A 16,189-nucleotide genomic window follows, 5' to 3' on the forward strand; every position below is an offset into this window, starting at 1 on the left:
CTTGGAGCATATTCAAAGGGGTGATCACGAGATCATCCCATTTGAAATGCCAAAGGAAATCTGGGCGCTGCTCATTGCTTTCTGTTTCCTCCAATACACACTCCCTACCTCACCAGACAGCTCCACACCCAAGAGCATCCCAGCCAGAGCAGATCACATCCTCCAACTCCAATACAGCAGGGCAACCCCACCAGTGAGCGACACCGGGAGGTATTACATGTCTCTCCAGGACAGAGGCTGACTACACTGCTGTACCAGAAGCCTGACATGAGAGATTTCTCCACCTGGCAACACTGAGGGATTCACACCCATTTCCATCTGTGCATGACAGCAGGGAGCAGCGAGACACCTATATGGACAAGCACAACCAAAAGGCTCCCTCTACCACTGCAGCTCTGGCACAAACAGCATTATTTCTCCCCTGTCCTTCAGCCTAAGGCCCCTGCTCTAATACCGCTGAAAAAATGCCAGAATAGGGCTACGCATCCAAGTAAACCAAACAGCCCTGCTCCCATGAAGCTAGGATAGCACTGGCTAGCCACGGCATACCGCACACAGACACACATGTACGTACTTGCCTGACACTACATGATTTTCTAAGGGTTACTGTCCAGATTGTATGTTCACCCCTCTCACCTTTCCACCCCTTCCCAAAAAGGCACAGAAATGGCCACCCTTGCCACCACACCATTTCTGATGGAGCAGCAGGACTGTCCAGTTATCTACATGAACTTATAGGCAGAGAAAAGCCAAACAGGAGTGTGTGCTCTTATTAGTGTACAAAACGTCGCCTCTCCAGTAGACCACCCTTCCCCTGCCACCACAACAACCCAGTCCACACTGCACTCCTAGCAGGCCTTTACGAGTCTTCCATGTCCTACAGTGCTTTCCCACTCCTGAGCCAGGGACTGGCTAGCCCCAGCATCTAAGTACTCATCAGAAACAGTTCAGAGCAGCATGAGTCATCTTGGGATGGCATGGTCCCTTCTGGTCTCTCGCCAACATGCTCTGCAGGCCAGTCCACCCCACACCAAAGCATCTCTGTTGATGCAAAGTTCATCTCATGGGAAGGACACACAAATTCACTGGCACTTACTTGTTGCAAAGAGGGCTGGCTCCTTATGGACAGAGATACAGGCTCTGGATGCTGGCCCAGGCAGGGTGGTACAGACAGGCATGGCACCAGCCTCATGCTGAGAATGTCCCTCTGTCCTCTCCATAGTCATTATTTCCTGCCAAGGGTCAAAAGAGCCAAACTGCCACTGTCAGCTCTTCCCAGAGCAGCCCCAGCAGGAGGGAGCTTCTAAAATAGCACATCCAGTGCCCATTGGATGTATCTGCCAGGGATACAGTGCTCATCTAACAATTTCTCCAGCCCAATTCTAGCACCCTGGTGGAAAGGTAAAGCACTGGACACAGCTGGCCCTGCCAGACTTGAAACAAGCACAGGTGTATATAAAGAGAAAAAACATTCTTACATTACAAGTGCACTGCAAATAACCTGCCTCCTGCCATGCACAGAGTGGTACTAGAGCCCAAACCACTTCAGTGCTCTCAAGACTGGCATGTCGCAGTATGGTCCAGCACTGGAGGCAGGGGGAAAGAGCTAAGGAACAGAAGAGAGGGCTTCAGGAGAAAACAGTAGATCCCTCCTCTCCTCTTTTTAGCTGTGGGGCAACTGGGACAATCTGAAAACAGTAGATCCCTCCACTCCTCCTCTTTTTAGCTGTGGGGCAACTGGGACAAGCTGAAGGGGCTCTAAGGATATGCAGAGTAGACACACACTGGCTGTTTCAGAAGCCCCTAGGAAATAGCAAGACAACAAGCGTGCATCAAAAGTAATAAGCAGACACAAGTGACGAAAACGGGCAGTGAAGAAATCCGCAGCAAACGAAAAGGTCAAACATCAGCTTATTACTATTAGACACTGGAGAACTCACATAAGGGAGAGTCCACAGAATTGCCCTAAACAGAGGAAATGTTTCAAACAGAGCTCAGTCAGCCACATCAAAGGATATTATTGAGAGATCTGTGCAAAAGATGAATCTGGCCCCTAATATCTGAAGAAACAACACATGAGCAGACGGTTCTTCATTGCAACCCCACTACCTGAACCATTAAGGTCAAGTTAATGTAACAAGGGTGATTGGAACAATTAGTTATGTCTCGGGTGATAGTTTCAGGGGAGAATGACATGATTCAACTTGAGAGAGGAGCAACTCCAACAAAGTTAAAATACAGTAAAACTGAGAAAAGATAAAAGATTGCAAAGCAACAAGTTTCACTTGAAACCAGCAGAAATAAAACTACATTTTCAACTACTTCTTTAATACCAACCACAGTGTATCACTGAAGACAACACTTTTTACAACTGAATACTGTAATCTCTAATTTCTCTGTAGTACAGCTGCATCATCTAGTGGACAACACAGAGATTGCATTAGTTTTACACGATTTACTTTGGGCTTCATTGAGGATCTTTGCTCTTCCACTGAATATAGCTCATTGCCGTGCTTTCTGAAACTCAGTTCTGGAATTACAGGTATCCACTACAACATTCAGTGGAATGAACTGGAAATGTATGGTTTTTTCTTTCCACTCCAACCTGCAGCAGACTGATGCCACCTAAGCTTTGTTAGCTAGGGATAAAATCAAATTCTAGCTGAATTCAGCCACTGAGCTGTGATTTCCCTGCTTTTCTACTGAAATGATAAAAATCACGCATTTCACATGGTTCAGATCCAACTGCTGGTCCAAACCAAGGGAAAATTTATAAATCTTTTAACAACTTCAGTTCACATTTATTGTGTAAAGAAACCCATAAAGTTCTGTTGGGACAATTTCTGTCTGTCCTAGAGTTCATTATCTTCATCACCGTAGTCATAGATGCACTGAGTGCAAACAAACACTTCAAATTATGCCAAAGCGTGGCACTTCTAAATGGGTATTCTTCACCTTCTAGGTAGGGGGGGGCTACATACCCTGGGAGCCATCATTTTAAAAAGCCCTTTCTTTGGGAATGTCATCTTTGAAATGTTTTCATAGTGTACCTAAAAGCTTTAATTATCAGGGTATGAGAGTTGATACTCCTTTATCTTGTCCTGAAACAGACAGGTCTAAAGGCACTTAGCAATGATGGATGATCTCCACACATTACAGCTGGAGAAAACTGTAAACTAGAAGCCACTCTCTGCAGAAGATCAAAGAAAATCCATGCCATATTTACATAAATTGACACAGGAAAGATACTGTCATGAGGTTTCATGTTTATCATTTTTCAGTGACTTCAGACTGCACTAAATTAACTCCCTCCTCAAAAAAAAAAAACAAACCACAAAAAACCACCACCAAAATAAAACAAGAAAAACAAACCAAAATCATGTGTGCCATTTCTGTCTCTTATCACAAAAAATAAAGCTTCCCTCATTACACCTACCCAAACCCGGTGTTCTCACTGCAGTCACAGAACGCATTCCTACTTTTACTAACACCGCACAAGCTGGAAGAGAATCTAGCCCACTGCCATGGTCTATACCAGGTTTGTATTGCTAATGGTAGAAAGCTGGGGTTTATTCCTACTATTGCTGAGATTTGCAGATACAATCTGAAAGGAAATTTATACAAAGAGGGAAATAAAGTATCTCTTTCCACATTAAGATCACAGCTAAATCTCTTCTTAGACTAACAGAGAGCCGGAGCCAAATGTTAACAACACATCACTAAAGCTAAATGATTAAGATGTTTGCAGCTCAAAGGGGCTCTAGTTAAAGTAAAGGCTGACAGCAAGCATCTTCACTTTTAAAAAACTTGATTTAGTGTTCTGTAAGACAGCTGGAGAGCACTTCCAGTGCAGTTACTTCCTCAGTAGCTCTTAGCCCAGCTTAGGGTGCGCTGTCTTGCACATAGTTTAGGTTTGATTCAAAAGAGAATTTAAGCTTTTGCTGACTAGGCATATATATACACATAAATGCCAAATCATGACTTGGTTTATTCCTGTTAAAAATCCATTGCTGCCTATGTCTGTTACCAAAGCTCTAGTTCCAATTCCATAGTTTATTCAGGCAGGATTTTGCCTTTGACATTAAACACACGCGGCTCTATTCAGAACACTTGCTACAGTGCTTAAGGTAAAGCTGAGGGCTTACCGCTGTGCTTACATGCAAGAGACAGACAATCTGTTTATACTGCCTACCCTCCTGCACCGCCTGGAGGGTGTGTAGGAGTTACAGAAGTAGAGCCCATATTCAAACCACCTGGTATAAATGTGTAGTCTATAGTGCATGTGTAGTCTATAGTACAACACTGAAGCAAATAAACTTCTGTCAAACTAGTATCCATCTTGCAAGCCACATTGTACAGAAGTTGTTCTTAAAATAGCCATCTCCAGAAAAAAAGAAGAAAAAAAAAAACCCCGAAACTAACCAAACATCCTTATCTTCTTTAACTCTGGTACCGTCTCATTATAAAATTATAAAATGAGAAACACATCTGTTCTTAGAGAATGAAAAAGTTTTTATGAAAAGTAAAAGATGTCAGATAGTTCTACTGTAGGTCACGTTCAAAGCAAGGGCCCCTCCAGCCCAGCACCCTGCTTCCCACAGTATCCACCAACACACAAGCAGAGGTCGAGCACATGCAATACTTACCTCCCCACCTTCAAGCATTTTGAGATCAGGGAACTACATAACACTGAAGCTGTCTGGCTAGCTGGTGGCGGCCAGCAGCTCTGCCTTCCATGCTTATGCGCCCTGCACCCATGTCAACTTTTGTATCCACATTCCTTATTAACCTCAGCAGATTTGTTACCCCATTGTTAGTTTCAAACCTGACTTCTTCAAGCTTCCTTTGAAAGCCCTTACTTCTTGCACTGTGATTGCTCAGTCACCATCCACCCACTCCATATCATCCATGATTTTCTAGACCTTTTTGCAGACCTAATCAAAATGAACGGGCAGCAGTCGCAGGGTCAGGGTCTTAGCCCTGCTGCCTCTGCTGTAGCCAAGTTCAGTGGTATGGAAGGACCCTTATGCAGGCTGATGATAATTGCCCTCGGTGAGATTAGTAGAGATTGCATTCCCAAAGCCAGCCAGTCATCTCACCCCAGGAGGTACTTCAGAATGTGACTGACTAGAGTTTAAAATATGGTGCCAAGTGACTTGCAGGGGTTAAAACCACAGTTTAGGCAAATATGAAAGTAAGTTGGCCCAAGGAATGTAATAAATATACTTCTGGCTCTAGAAAGCACTTCAGTTGCTCTCCCAACCCATTCATGCTGCCCTCTGCTCTGAAATGTAAAGTAACCACACACTGTCAGCATCTCCAAATGAACAATACAGAAAGCCTGTATAAAAGTCTTAGTGCATTAGGATAAACAAGGCAGAAAATAGCTTATTTTCAGAATTTCCTAATCCTAGGAAGACGTTATGAAGATGGCACTTCAAAACCAAGAACTTTTGTTTTTGGAAACTGAGTAACAGCAAACAGTTACACTTCTCTGTTCCCCGCATCTTTTAAAACTAAACCAACACATCCTTCCAAGTGAGGAAAGGCCCTTCTTAGAGCTCTGGGTATTAAGTTGTTTCCTTTCCCAAATAGACCAACAAAGAAGAAAAAGCAGGGAAACACTCTGGAATCCTCAAATCCAAGCAAGCTTACACAGCAACGCTCTTGTTCACAAGGCACCAAAGACAGTCTGAAAGTGCATTTGAGCTTGAACACTTAACGCTTTTCACTTGTTGCATTTTTTTCCTTAAATGATACCATTAGCTAGAATGCCTTTACTACTGTATACATTTTCATTTATTTCAAAAACAGAGACGTCTTGTAGAAAATGAAGCAATATATTTACAAAATACCCCACTCTTTAAAAACACAGTTCTTAAAAAATGCTATAAATAGTAACAAAAAATTCTACGAAATGTGATTCCCCACAAAATGGAAAATAATCACAACACATTCATGATTATAAATGAAGTTTATACAGCTTAAATAAGGGTCCTGCCTTGAAATGGCCTTTGAAGAAGTCTCTCTCTTCTCTAAACAACGTAGGGAGCTCAAGCTCCCTACTTAAACAGAACTAATACTGAAAGGCAGCTGATGAGATTACCCCTTTGTAGACAGGATAGGAACATTTCTCAGTACGATCACCAGAACTGAATGGAAACAGAATAATTCACCTGGGTGGTCTTCCAAACAAGAGAGTTCAAAGTGATACATCCTTTCAGTTCTCATTCCCAGCAGGAGGAGTCATAACGCGAACTAGTGAGTCTGGAGGGAGCTTTGAGAGTACAGGGAAATTCACACTTCCTTACATTCAAGAAACATTTGGGCTGGAACTGTCAAGGGAATGGTTTGGAGCTGGTCACAACAGGGCTGATCTGTGCTCTCCTCCGCCTCTGTTACCCCAGTGATGAACAGGCACTACATGAACTGCCAAGTCTTGGGAACACATACAGACCTCAGGGAAAAAGCCAAGGATCAGTACGGGGCAAATATAAGCGGGTTTGTCCTCTTCCTCCCTGTCAAGTGCCAGAGCTCAAATAGATGCTGAGGAGTATCTGCTTGACTGTGTGTGTGATCCATGCTTTAGACACAGAGGCAGCTGTAAAGACTCGGACTGCTGGAGCCTGCAATCCCAGGGCTGCTCAAATTACCCCAGAAGCCGTTTTGCTCGCAGCAGCGTGATTTGGATCAGATCTGATGAAAGCCACCTGCGCTCCCCGCTAGGATTTGGACTAACCTTTTATATTTCTGAAGAAGGTCAGCAAAGAACAAAATAAGACTCTGGGTCCTGTGTGACCCTGTGAACAAAACTAGTCATATTCTGATGACTTTTTATATTATTTGCTGCTCAGGTCCATTAGAACAGTTGAGCAAGGCATGTCCTCAGCAAATGGGATCCAACCAGCCACAGCTATCACAGCTCCAGATGGGTCAAGCGGTTGCCACATTCAAGTTGCAAAGAATCTCAGCTGATTTTTGTAGTATGTTCAGATCTTCCAGGTGTAGTGCTTCTACCAAAGCCAGGTGGTTTTTGAGGTTCTCTTTCTTCCTTTTCAACTGGGAAATCTGAAGTTTATACAAATGGGACAAAATTACATGATCTGTATTTTTAGTAATAGAGGGCATGAACATAAAATTTGTGGAAAGCTCATCTGTGGCAGGGATTCCATGAACTATGTCAAAATACAGTAATTTTTTTAATCTTCCACAAGAGAAACTGTAATAGTAAAAAAAAAAAAAAGAAAGAAAAAGAAAAAAGGGGAAAAAAATCATCACATGGATAGGAAGCAGATCAAAAACAAGGAGAGAAAGGGAAGGGAAATATTCACCTGATATGAGGCTCCTAAGTCCATACTATCCTCACAATGTTGCTCAAGACCAGATTCACCTCATACTTTGTGCATATATGTGTTTCCTTTGCAGAACTGTGGTTTTAAAAACCCTCTTCCATGATAGCTATCCAACTTGACATTAGGTACACATGTTGTTTGCCAAAATTCAGAAAGCAAAGAGAGATTGTTTTTCTAAGAGTACAGACCTCCCTCACAGGAGACTGGCTGACACAGGTAGCTCATTTGGCTTGACTGCCTTTAACGAATGCAGCCTTCACCTTCTGCAACAAGGCACTTGTAGCAGGTCTGCAACATTTATGTGCCCACCTCACACAATCCTGCATTTTCTTTGAAGAGGTAACCTCAACAAATACATTGACACCGTAGGCAGAGCAAGGATAAACACTTTTCACTTGTTTATAGGGCTTCATGTAAGCTTTGTAACATGGTTCCTCTCTTTGCAGCAGCCACAAATTCTGCTGAGCAACTTAGTGCTGTCAGTCACCCTGGAAACAAATCTTACACCACCCCAGTGTAGTCAATTCCCTCTATCACTACGTTCTCACCCCAGAAATTTACACTGCTGTACATTTACCTTAGGAGAGAAAGGAACCTGAGCTACCTTGTTCTTCCAGTCAAATTACCTGAAGAAGGACATGCTGTGTCTCCTCTATTAAAAAATGGCATATTTTTGCTGTTATATTCAAAGTCTGCTGTTCATTTCTGGCTGAAATCACATCACCACGCAGTGTTCTCTTCCAGCAAGTACTAAAACAAAAATGTTTGAACAACACACAATCATTTACTGTATTCCCCAACTGAATGATAAACATATGGTCATGTTAAGGCAAGTAGGGTCAGCATACACGAGAAAGGTACACAGCAAAGGCAAGCAAAAGAGAAGAGAGATTTAATGGTTTAATGGTCTTGAGCAGCAGTTCCAGTCCTCCACCCCTACCCTTTCAGCCAACGCCACAGCCTGCACTTAGACCAATGGTTCTGGTCTTTACTGCTCTGCCGTGCTGCCACCAACTTCAGCAGCACCAGTGAGGAGTAAGAGCTGTTCACTCAGGACCTCTTAGCATGGCTTCTGCTAAACTTCGCCTTACATACTGATGCATTTCATGGGCTTGAAACCAGTACCACAGGGATTTACTTCAGTTCATATAATCAACCTATTCCACTCAGCAATGAATCTTCAAAGCATAAACATCTTTAAACAAGAGAAAACTTTTTTTTTTTTATTTACCATTACAAGCAAAGCTCAGGTAACCATTTTCTATTAATGCTGTTTAAGGCAAATTGGCCATTTAGGACAAGTGATCAAAACTGCACTGACAGTCACTGGAGATGGATTTCAGCCATTTGTTTGGCACTAGAATTTCAGAAGCAGCCTGTGGAACACATGCTTTAAAGAAATCAAGCAAGGTCAATAGCATTAAAGTCTCATCAAACCAACAGGAAAAAGGTCTGGAGTCTGAACTTTAAATACCTGGTTCTCAAAATAGAAAGGGAAAACAATGGGGTGTGTCTACTGTTTAATACAAGAAATCAAAAGACCAAAGCAGCAAATACACAATGACTTTACATTATGTAGTGTTCTCTGCCTTTCCTCTTTCAATTCACACCTGGAGTCAATGAGATAAAACACAGGAGATCTGAAACAACTGTCCCAGTATCTCACACACAGCCAGCAAAGAGCAAATAAAGCAAAAAGGCGCATGCACATTGTCTAAATATTCAAAAAGCACTAAAACTTACAATTCATCTGCTCCAAGACTTAATAACTTGAGGGCTGTGAGGAGTCTCCAAGATGGTCCATCCCATCCAAAAGTCAGGTTTCTAAAAAGTCAGAAGTGATGAGATGCAGAAAGCGTAGGTGATCTTTTACAGCATGATAGCTTTCTTCCTGACAACTGTCAACAAGGGAAGATCTGCTCTTCGGAACTAGAGGACTCCTTGACTCCCCTTACTCTGATGCTGTCCACAGCTAGAAGACAGCCTGGTCCTTGAAACCTAAGCTTGAGAAGCTTCAATATTGGTGGTTACCACTTCTACATTCTTTCACAAACAGCAAGCAAATCAATTTGTTAAAAAAAACCCAAATAATTATTTTATGCTGGACTTTGATACTAGAAGCAAAATTTGACTCCAAGAAAAACTGAGAAGAAAGCCCACAGGGAAACAAAAAATTCCTGATACCTACTCTAAGAAATCATGATCCTTTAGAATGGAAAGTTTTGCATTTCTCTGCTTGTCCTGTGGTGGAAAATATCTGAGGAGAGTATCTGCATAAGAACACATTTTAGATATTTGATTAAATAGAAGAAACCACAAACCTCGATTCTGAAATGATATTTCAACCATATTTTTCAAATAGCTACAGGACAAAGACGAAAACCTGTTACATTTTGGTGAATTTTAACATAATGAAAAATGTATCTACTTGTCAAAAGCTATCAGTAATCTCCAGGATTCTATCCTTATAATGGAAATCCTGACTCAAACTGAGGTTATGAACCACTCTCAGCAACTTCACTTTGTGGGGATCAGGATTTAAATCCTGAAGTAAATGGTACAGTCTAAGACATCCCCCTTTGGAAGCTCTACATACATGCTGGTAAGAATTGCAATTTTACAAAAGAAAAAGTTACCAAAGAACACTTTTGATTTTAAAACTCCGATCCTTAAATTCTATGCAGTTCAAAGTGGTATCAAACTCTGCTCCACTTCCTGGAAATACACACAAATATTTTGATGGCACTAAAAAAAAAATCATAATGCCTTAATAAGCATTGTGCATATCATGCACCGCACATATATATATATGCAAATGCATGAACTTCTTCACTATTCTTTAATTACCCCTTTTCACCCATATCTCCTGTGGAAGACAGATAGCATTAACGTGCTCAGACACTCTGCTCTCTACTATTGTACTTTTCAATGTCAAGACACTCTATAAAACCAACCTGATGAAACATAAACACTGCTGTGAGGGTTATTAATGGCAACAAAACCATATTCTAGTAGTAGTCGCTGATTATCATGAGGCCCATAGCAGATAAATACTTCTTCATATTTTTTGCACTGTGAATTTGTCCAAATTTCATAGCTTCTTGTCTGCTCATTAAATGCAGCCTTTACCTTTGAGAAGTTAAAAATAAAAGGTTTTACTCTTGACAGGAAGACAGGGTGAAAAAGATATCAGACCTTGAATATTAAAACCCAACATTATTGAACATTTCTCTAACACTGGAACAAAACAGATAGTGTTAGAGATGTCTGAAAAGGCAACCCATTTGGACAATTCTATACCAGGATTACTCTATAAATACTAGCAGGAAGAAGAACAGACAGCAAAACCTTAGTCTGCAGGATGTGCCACCCACTGTGTAGACTTACTACAGAGGCTCCAAATCCGTAAATAAAGATGGTTTCATGCAGAGTTGGCCGCTTCTGTCCTATCCCAGCTCTTTGTTGGCACCTAGTCCCTGACATAAGGTGGAACTGCTCTATACGCTTTTCTAAGGCTGCCCAGAAGCTTCAGCTAGAGGTGAAGTAATAAAAGGACCACGTAACTAGAGATTTGTCTCAGGAGCTGAGTCTTTTGGTAGAGCAGAGTAGGGTTACATTTGCAAGTGGCTCTTGCCAGTAGCTACCCCAGACACAAATTTCACCCACTGTGGGCTGTCACTTTGCTTTGCTACATAAAGTGAAACATTTGAATCACCTTTATTCAACTGCCTTGTGCTGAGTAACAACCTCCAGGGCAGATACGGACTGCAAGCACTCAGCCTGTGCATGTCCTCAACAGACAATTTTCCCACTATGAGATCGCTCACTGATCTCCAGACACTCCTAATCCATCACACAAATGCATACTGTTTTGAGATAGTGCATTTACAAAGAAATTAAGTGATCTATTTTTACTTTCTTACCTGAACATTTGGACTGTGGTTTAGCAAATCTAAATATGGTGCCAATGCATAAACGTCTGGCTCAAGAGAAAAACATTCCCTCTGTGAATGTTTCATGTATATTGTCCTGGTATTAACAGTGCACCAAGCCCACTCTAGAGCACTGTAGTTAAAAATAGTTCCTATGTTCTCAGCAAACAATGGCTGCAGGGAAGAGAAAAAAGCCTTGGAAGACATATACAACTCATGGACCGTCATTCTCTGCTCCTGAGCCTTCTTTCTTAAAGGTTCAGGAAGAAGGCTTACTACATCATGCTCCAAACAAACAGGGCAAGTGTATGTCTTGGGTAAAACATCAAGATACGGCTTCCACAGCGACTTCTCACCAGCATGCTTCTCTGCTATTAAAAATGTGCACAGTGCTATCAAAGGAGATACAGGAGGCTTCCATCTATTAGAAAATAAAATAAAAATACCAACACAGCAGATGCACAGAAGTGAAATACGAAATGGATGCAGCAGTATTTTATCTCTCTTCTAGTTCTTTTAAATGTTATAAATAGCTTCTATTTTAAACTTCTTTGTAGTTCACCTCCAAGTCCTTTTGATTATTTCAAAGGGGCTATAAAAGCTGGCTCACCTCTTGGGTTGTTTTTTTCTGGGGTGCTGGGGTTTTTTAGGATACATAACACATACTCAATGTCCAGCATAAGTCTTTGTTCTGAATTTTCTAAAAGGCCACGTTCATGCGACTGCTTTGCATCCCCATTTTATCCCCCTTCTCCTACTGAAGCATGCTCACAAATTCCCAAGAAAACATTAATAACCGGCATTTAGGTCCAGGCTGTCTCTAGAGGCAGGTCAAATTCAAGCCTGTACTATCCCTCTAGCTCTGCCTAGATAAAAGAGGATATTCTGTGCCCAAACCTTACTTATCAGAGCTTTCCACATGCATGAAAGTCCACAAGAAATACTCGTACAAGTTAAGGTATGCAGTTTAAAGCCCTACCACTACTTAATATGATTAATCTACTAACAAGCAACCCACAGGGAAGGCCAGCTTACCCATAAAGTGTCACTTTTCACTTACTTCATAATGTATTCTCCCAAGCAGCTACTAAGGACAGTGCCCGTGGTGAGTAAGCATTTCTCAGGCAATGAAATAATCAGATCCCCTGCCTTTGAGGGAGAAAAAAAAAAACCACAACACACAACACGAATATTAAAGGTCAAGAGCAAATGACTCATCTACTACATGAGAAACATTCCTCAGAGAACACTAACGTCAGGAAGCAGAGAGATCCAAACTTGATGGAAACTGGCATGGTTTTAAGACAGCCACAGTCCAGGGAAGGAGGACAACTGCAGTCAGTAGGAACTGTCACCTGTAGAATGTTAGCTGTTCACAACAAGTTTGGTGCCTGGCTACTCACTTTCTATGTACCAAGACATATTTTAGATTAGATCTCACAAATACCTGAACTTCTATCAATACAGCAGCATGTGGTAGGTATATTTTAGGTCATGTTTATCCTGACCTTGCTTGCCAAACTGCTGTGTATGTAAATTAGCTTTCATGCCTGGCTTGAGCCAAATGTGTCCATGCCTGTAGCGAGAGGACATGAATCAGGTCAATACTCTCCCCTTCCCATTCCTCTCCTGAGTTTCCCTATTTTGGACAAGCCCGGTTGAGTCCAGCTCTCACTTTACTCACTGCAGACTCCCAGCATTGTGGATAACCTGAGCCTCTGGCCTCAGCTGCTGGCTCTAACCCTGAGCCAGCATGAGAACATACACTGTTCTCCACACACCATTTCTCCAATAAGAAAAGGAGAAGGGCTTGCTCCTTCTGGTTTCAGTTAGCCACTGACTGCCTTAAACTGAAACACAAGACTACATACTAAATCTCTGTAAATGAGTACAGGAATGCCTTCATCCTACAAGTCATCAGGGTACAAACGATATCATCTTACAGGTATTAGGCTAGAAATTACATTCACAACAGGGACCATGAAGACCTTGTCTGGAATTTGGAGCTTTGCTTGTTGCAAAAGTCATTGCATCTCAAAGAACCCGAGAAGCTCTTGCATTAGAATCAACCTTACTAACCTGAAGAGCTTTAGTTGTCATCAGTCCTCTTCCTGTATCTGAAGCAAGAACAAAGAGAATGCTTGTAGTAAAATGCAGGAGACTATGCTAAACTGCAATAAATTAACAGGCCAGCAAGGAAAAGCTCTAAAAGTACGTACATTGTCTCTTACAAATCATAAAAGCCAATTATGGATTGTTCCAGATATATACGTCATTTCTTTGTTCTCTGACTCTCTTTTTACTTTTCAGGACCCAGTGAAAGCCCTTCCCCTGCATTCTCTGCAACACTTGCCATCCAGCTCTAGCAATTACTCAATTTCTTTTCCCCAATTTTTTCTTTAAACACATCTTTCATCACTGGCTGCTGTTCTTGGTTTCAGAGTTTTAATTAAAACTTTACCATTTGTAGTCACAATATTTTTTATCTGATTCATACTCTCTCTTTAATATTACAAAAGTTTTTGAAACATAATCTGCTTAAAGATTAAAAATAAAAGTAAATGCCTTTACTGTAAACAGTACTAAGTGAATCCCAGCTCTAAAATTATTTACTTTGCTGTGTCACTAGATCTGCTGAGCTTGCATGGAAAAAAAGGTGAAGAAATTATTACAAGGTTAGGTTCTGATACTGGAAGCACTTAAAAGCTATTACTTTCTTCTTTAAAACTGTGCTACTAACACTTAAAATCTTGACTGCTGCAAGGAATTCAACATAGGTGTGCATGTTTTATAGCACACTACAGTATTCTCATACTACAGTTTTATACAATACCATCTTTATATATGAAACAGTTTATGGTACTTCGGGCCACCACACCTACTTGTTTATGTTAAATGACATTCACATGCATATACTAGAAGTCCTTAACAGACTAACAGTAACTGGTTTGTTTTTTTTTCTTGGTGCCAGGCATGTGTGTGATTCAAAATGAAAGCAGGAATCTAACATTCTTAGAAAAATCAAGTATGTACCACCAATAAATAATTAACACATTACCACAGAATTCTGCTGGCCTTAAATTACTGCCTTCAAATCCTCTGTCTTTCAGCCACTTCTTAAGTTTAATGCATTCCAGCTTGTAACTGCAGTTGACTAAAAATAAAAAAGAGGGGGTTGATGCTATAAAATAGCACTATATTGGAAAATAAAGGAAATTGAAATATTTTATGGTATGGTCAGAAAAACTGTATTTTAGTATAGCATAACAGAATAGCAAGAAAGGCTCCCCTTGAACTAGCTTAATAAGTTCTGGGTCTCTGGGCACTGGGAGCTCTCAGAACTGTAGGAGTTATTCAGCACAGTCAAGGTCAAAGAATTTAAGAATTATATAGAGAGCTCACAATATTCACCCTGCTCTATTTGGGACTGTAAACTAATGCTAGAATATTTGCATAGAAAAAGCTAACATTTACGAATGTTATTTTCAAAGCACAAAGGTGTTTGACAAATATTCACCACAATATGACACCATGACAAAGAAACCTGGTTGTTCTACTCTTTAGCAGTAGAATCATAGAGTCATAGAACGTCCTGAATTGGAAGGGACCCACAAGGATTATTGAGTCCAACTCCTGTCCCTGCATAGGACAACCCCAAAATTCACACCATGTCTCCAAGGCTGTTGTCCAAATGCTTCTTGAATATTGTCAGGTTTGGTGCCGTGGCTGCCTCCCTGGGGAGCCTGTTCCAGTGCTCCACCATCCTCTGGGGGAAGAACCTTTTCCTAATACCCAACCTAAACTTCCCCTGGCACATCTTCCTGCCATTTCCTCGGGTGCTGTCGTTGGTCACCAGAGAGAAGAGATCAGCGCCCGCCCCTCCTCCTCCCCTTGTGAGGAAGCTGCAGGCCGCGATGAGGTCTGCCCTCAGCCTCCTCTTCTCCAGGCTGAATAAACCAAGAGACTTTAGCTGCTCCTCATATGGCTTCCCCTCTAAACCCTTCACCAACTTCGTGGCCCTCCTCTGGACACTCTCCAGTAGCTTTATATCCTTAATGTACTGTGGCACCCAAGCTTGCACCCAGTACTCAAGGTGAGGCCGCACCAGCACTAGTACTTCCAGGGACAGTACCTCCGTCCAGAGAACTCTGCAAGTGTTTTCTTCTTCTCTTTCGACCTGTCCGGCCTTTGCTTTTCTTCATATTAAGAAACAGATTTCACCTTATTTAGACAAGCTGAATAAAAACAATTAAAAAAAGATTATTTAAAAATATTGAAAGTCCCTTTCAAATACTGCATGTTTCTTTTGTCTCAATAAATCAGAGCAGTGCCTGTTTTATAAGCTGCCTCTTTTAAGGTTTAGAAAACATATGATGTTATAATTAATTTAGCCTTCAACGGAATTTCAATCAAAGTTTACAATTTATTGAATAGAGACAAGCAAGCAGCGCTGGATGCACGGGGGATCCTTCTGCCTAACGTGCATACCGTCATACAAAAATACAGGGTTTATATTCAGTTACTTAATTAATAACAATTAGTAAAAACACGCCTAAGTTTACACTCATTGGTCAGTGATAAGCATCCCACTTGCCGTTGGTCAGCCGTAGTTAAATTAGCCACGCTTGCCATGTAGATTAGCCCGCATGCTCTTTACGGGTGTGGGGGGCAAGTCTTTTTGGTCACTCCTCTTTGCAGCAGGGTGCCTCCACTGTTAGTCCCTGAAGGTCAACTGAATTGTATCTTTTTTAGGAGGACGCCCTCCCGACTGGCCCAAACACCATCTCAGGCGCCAGCCCCCCCAGTTATCTGATCAATTTTGGGTCACGCTTTTGTCTTCACCATCAACCCAAATCGCCAATCAACATTCCAACCATTAAGACAGTTAACAAGTCAATTGAACGG

The 16,189-nt window shown here is 41.5% G+C and overlaps 1 protein-coding gene across 8 annotated transcripts in view; it reads right to left on the reverse strand.

Moving 5' to 3' along the window:
- Window positions 1-5,757: 5,757 nt before the first annotated feature.
- The window catches only part of SETD4 (SET domain containing 4), a 29,738-nt gene continuing 19,306 nt past the window's right edge, over window positions 5,758-16,189 (reverse strand). For 4 of the 8 annotated variants that reach the window (XM_064471424.1, XM_064471416.1, XM_064471407.1 and 1 more), the window contains 10 exons: window positions 15,417-15,519; window positions 14,343-14,438; window positions 13,364-13,401; window positions 12,345-12,433; window positions 11,276-11,705; window positions 10,307-10,481; window positions 9,541-9,622; window positions 9,096-9,176; window positions 7,979-8,102; window positions 5,758-7,068 (listed from right to left, as the gene is read on the reverse strand). In XM_064471424.1, coding sequence (XP_064327494.1) covers window positions 6,934-7,068; window positions 7,979-8,102; window positions 9,096-9,176; window positions 9,541-9,622; window positions 10,307-10,481; window positions 11,276-11,705; window positions 12,345-12,433; window positions 13,364-13,401; window positions 14,343-14,438; window positions 15,417-15,486 — 1,320 coding nt within the window. In that variant the 5' untranslated portion in view covers window positions 15,487-15,519 and the 3' untranslated portion in view covers window positions 5,758-6,933. Of the gene's footprint in view, window positions 7,467-7,978; window positions 8,103-9,095; window positions 9,177-9,540; window positions 9,623-10,306; window positions 10,482-11,275; window positions 11,706-12,344; window positions 12,434-13,363; window positions 13,402-14,342; window positions 14,439-15,416; window positions 15,945-16,189 lie in introns of those variants that run through there. The other 4 variants (XR_010376039.1, XM_009504639.2, XM_064471438.1 and 1 more) reach the window with 4 other exon arrangements.

Source organism: Phalacrocorax carbo, chromosome 1 (genome assembly GCF_963921805.1).
Source record: "Phalacrocorax carbo chromosome 1, bPhaCar2.1, whole genome shotgun sequence".
Lineage (NCBI taxonomy): Eukaryota > Metazoa > Chordata > Aves > Suliformes > Phalacrocoracidae > Phalacrocorax > Phalacrocorax carbo.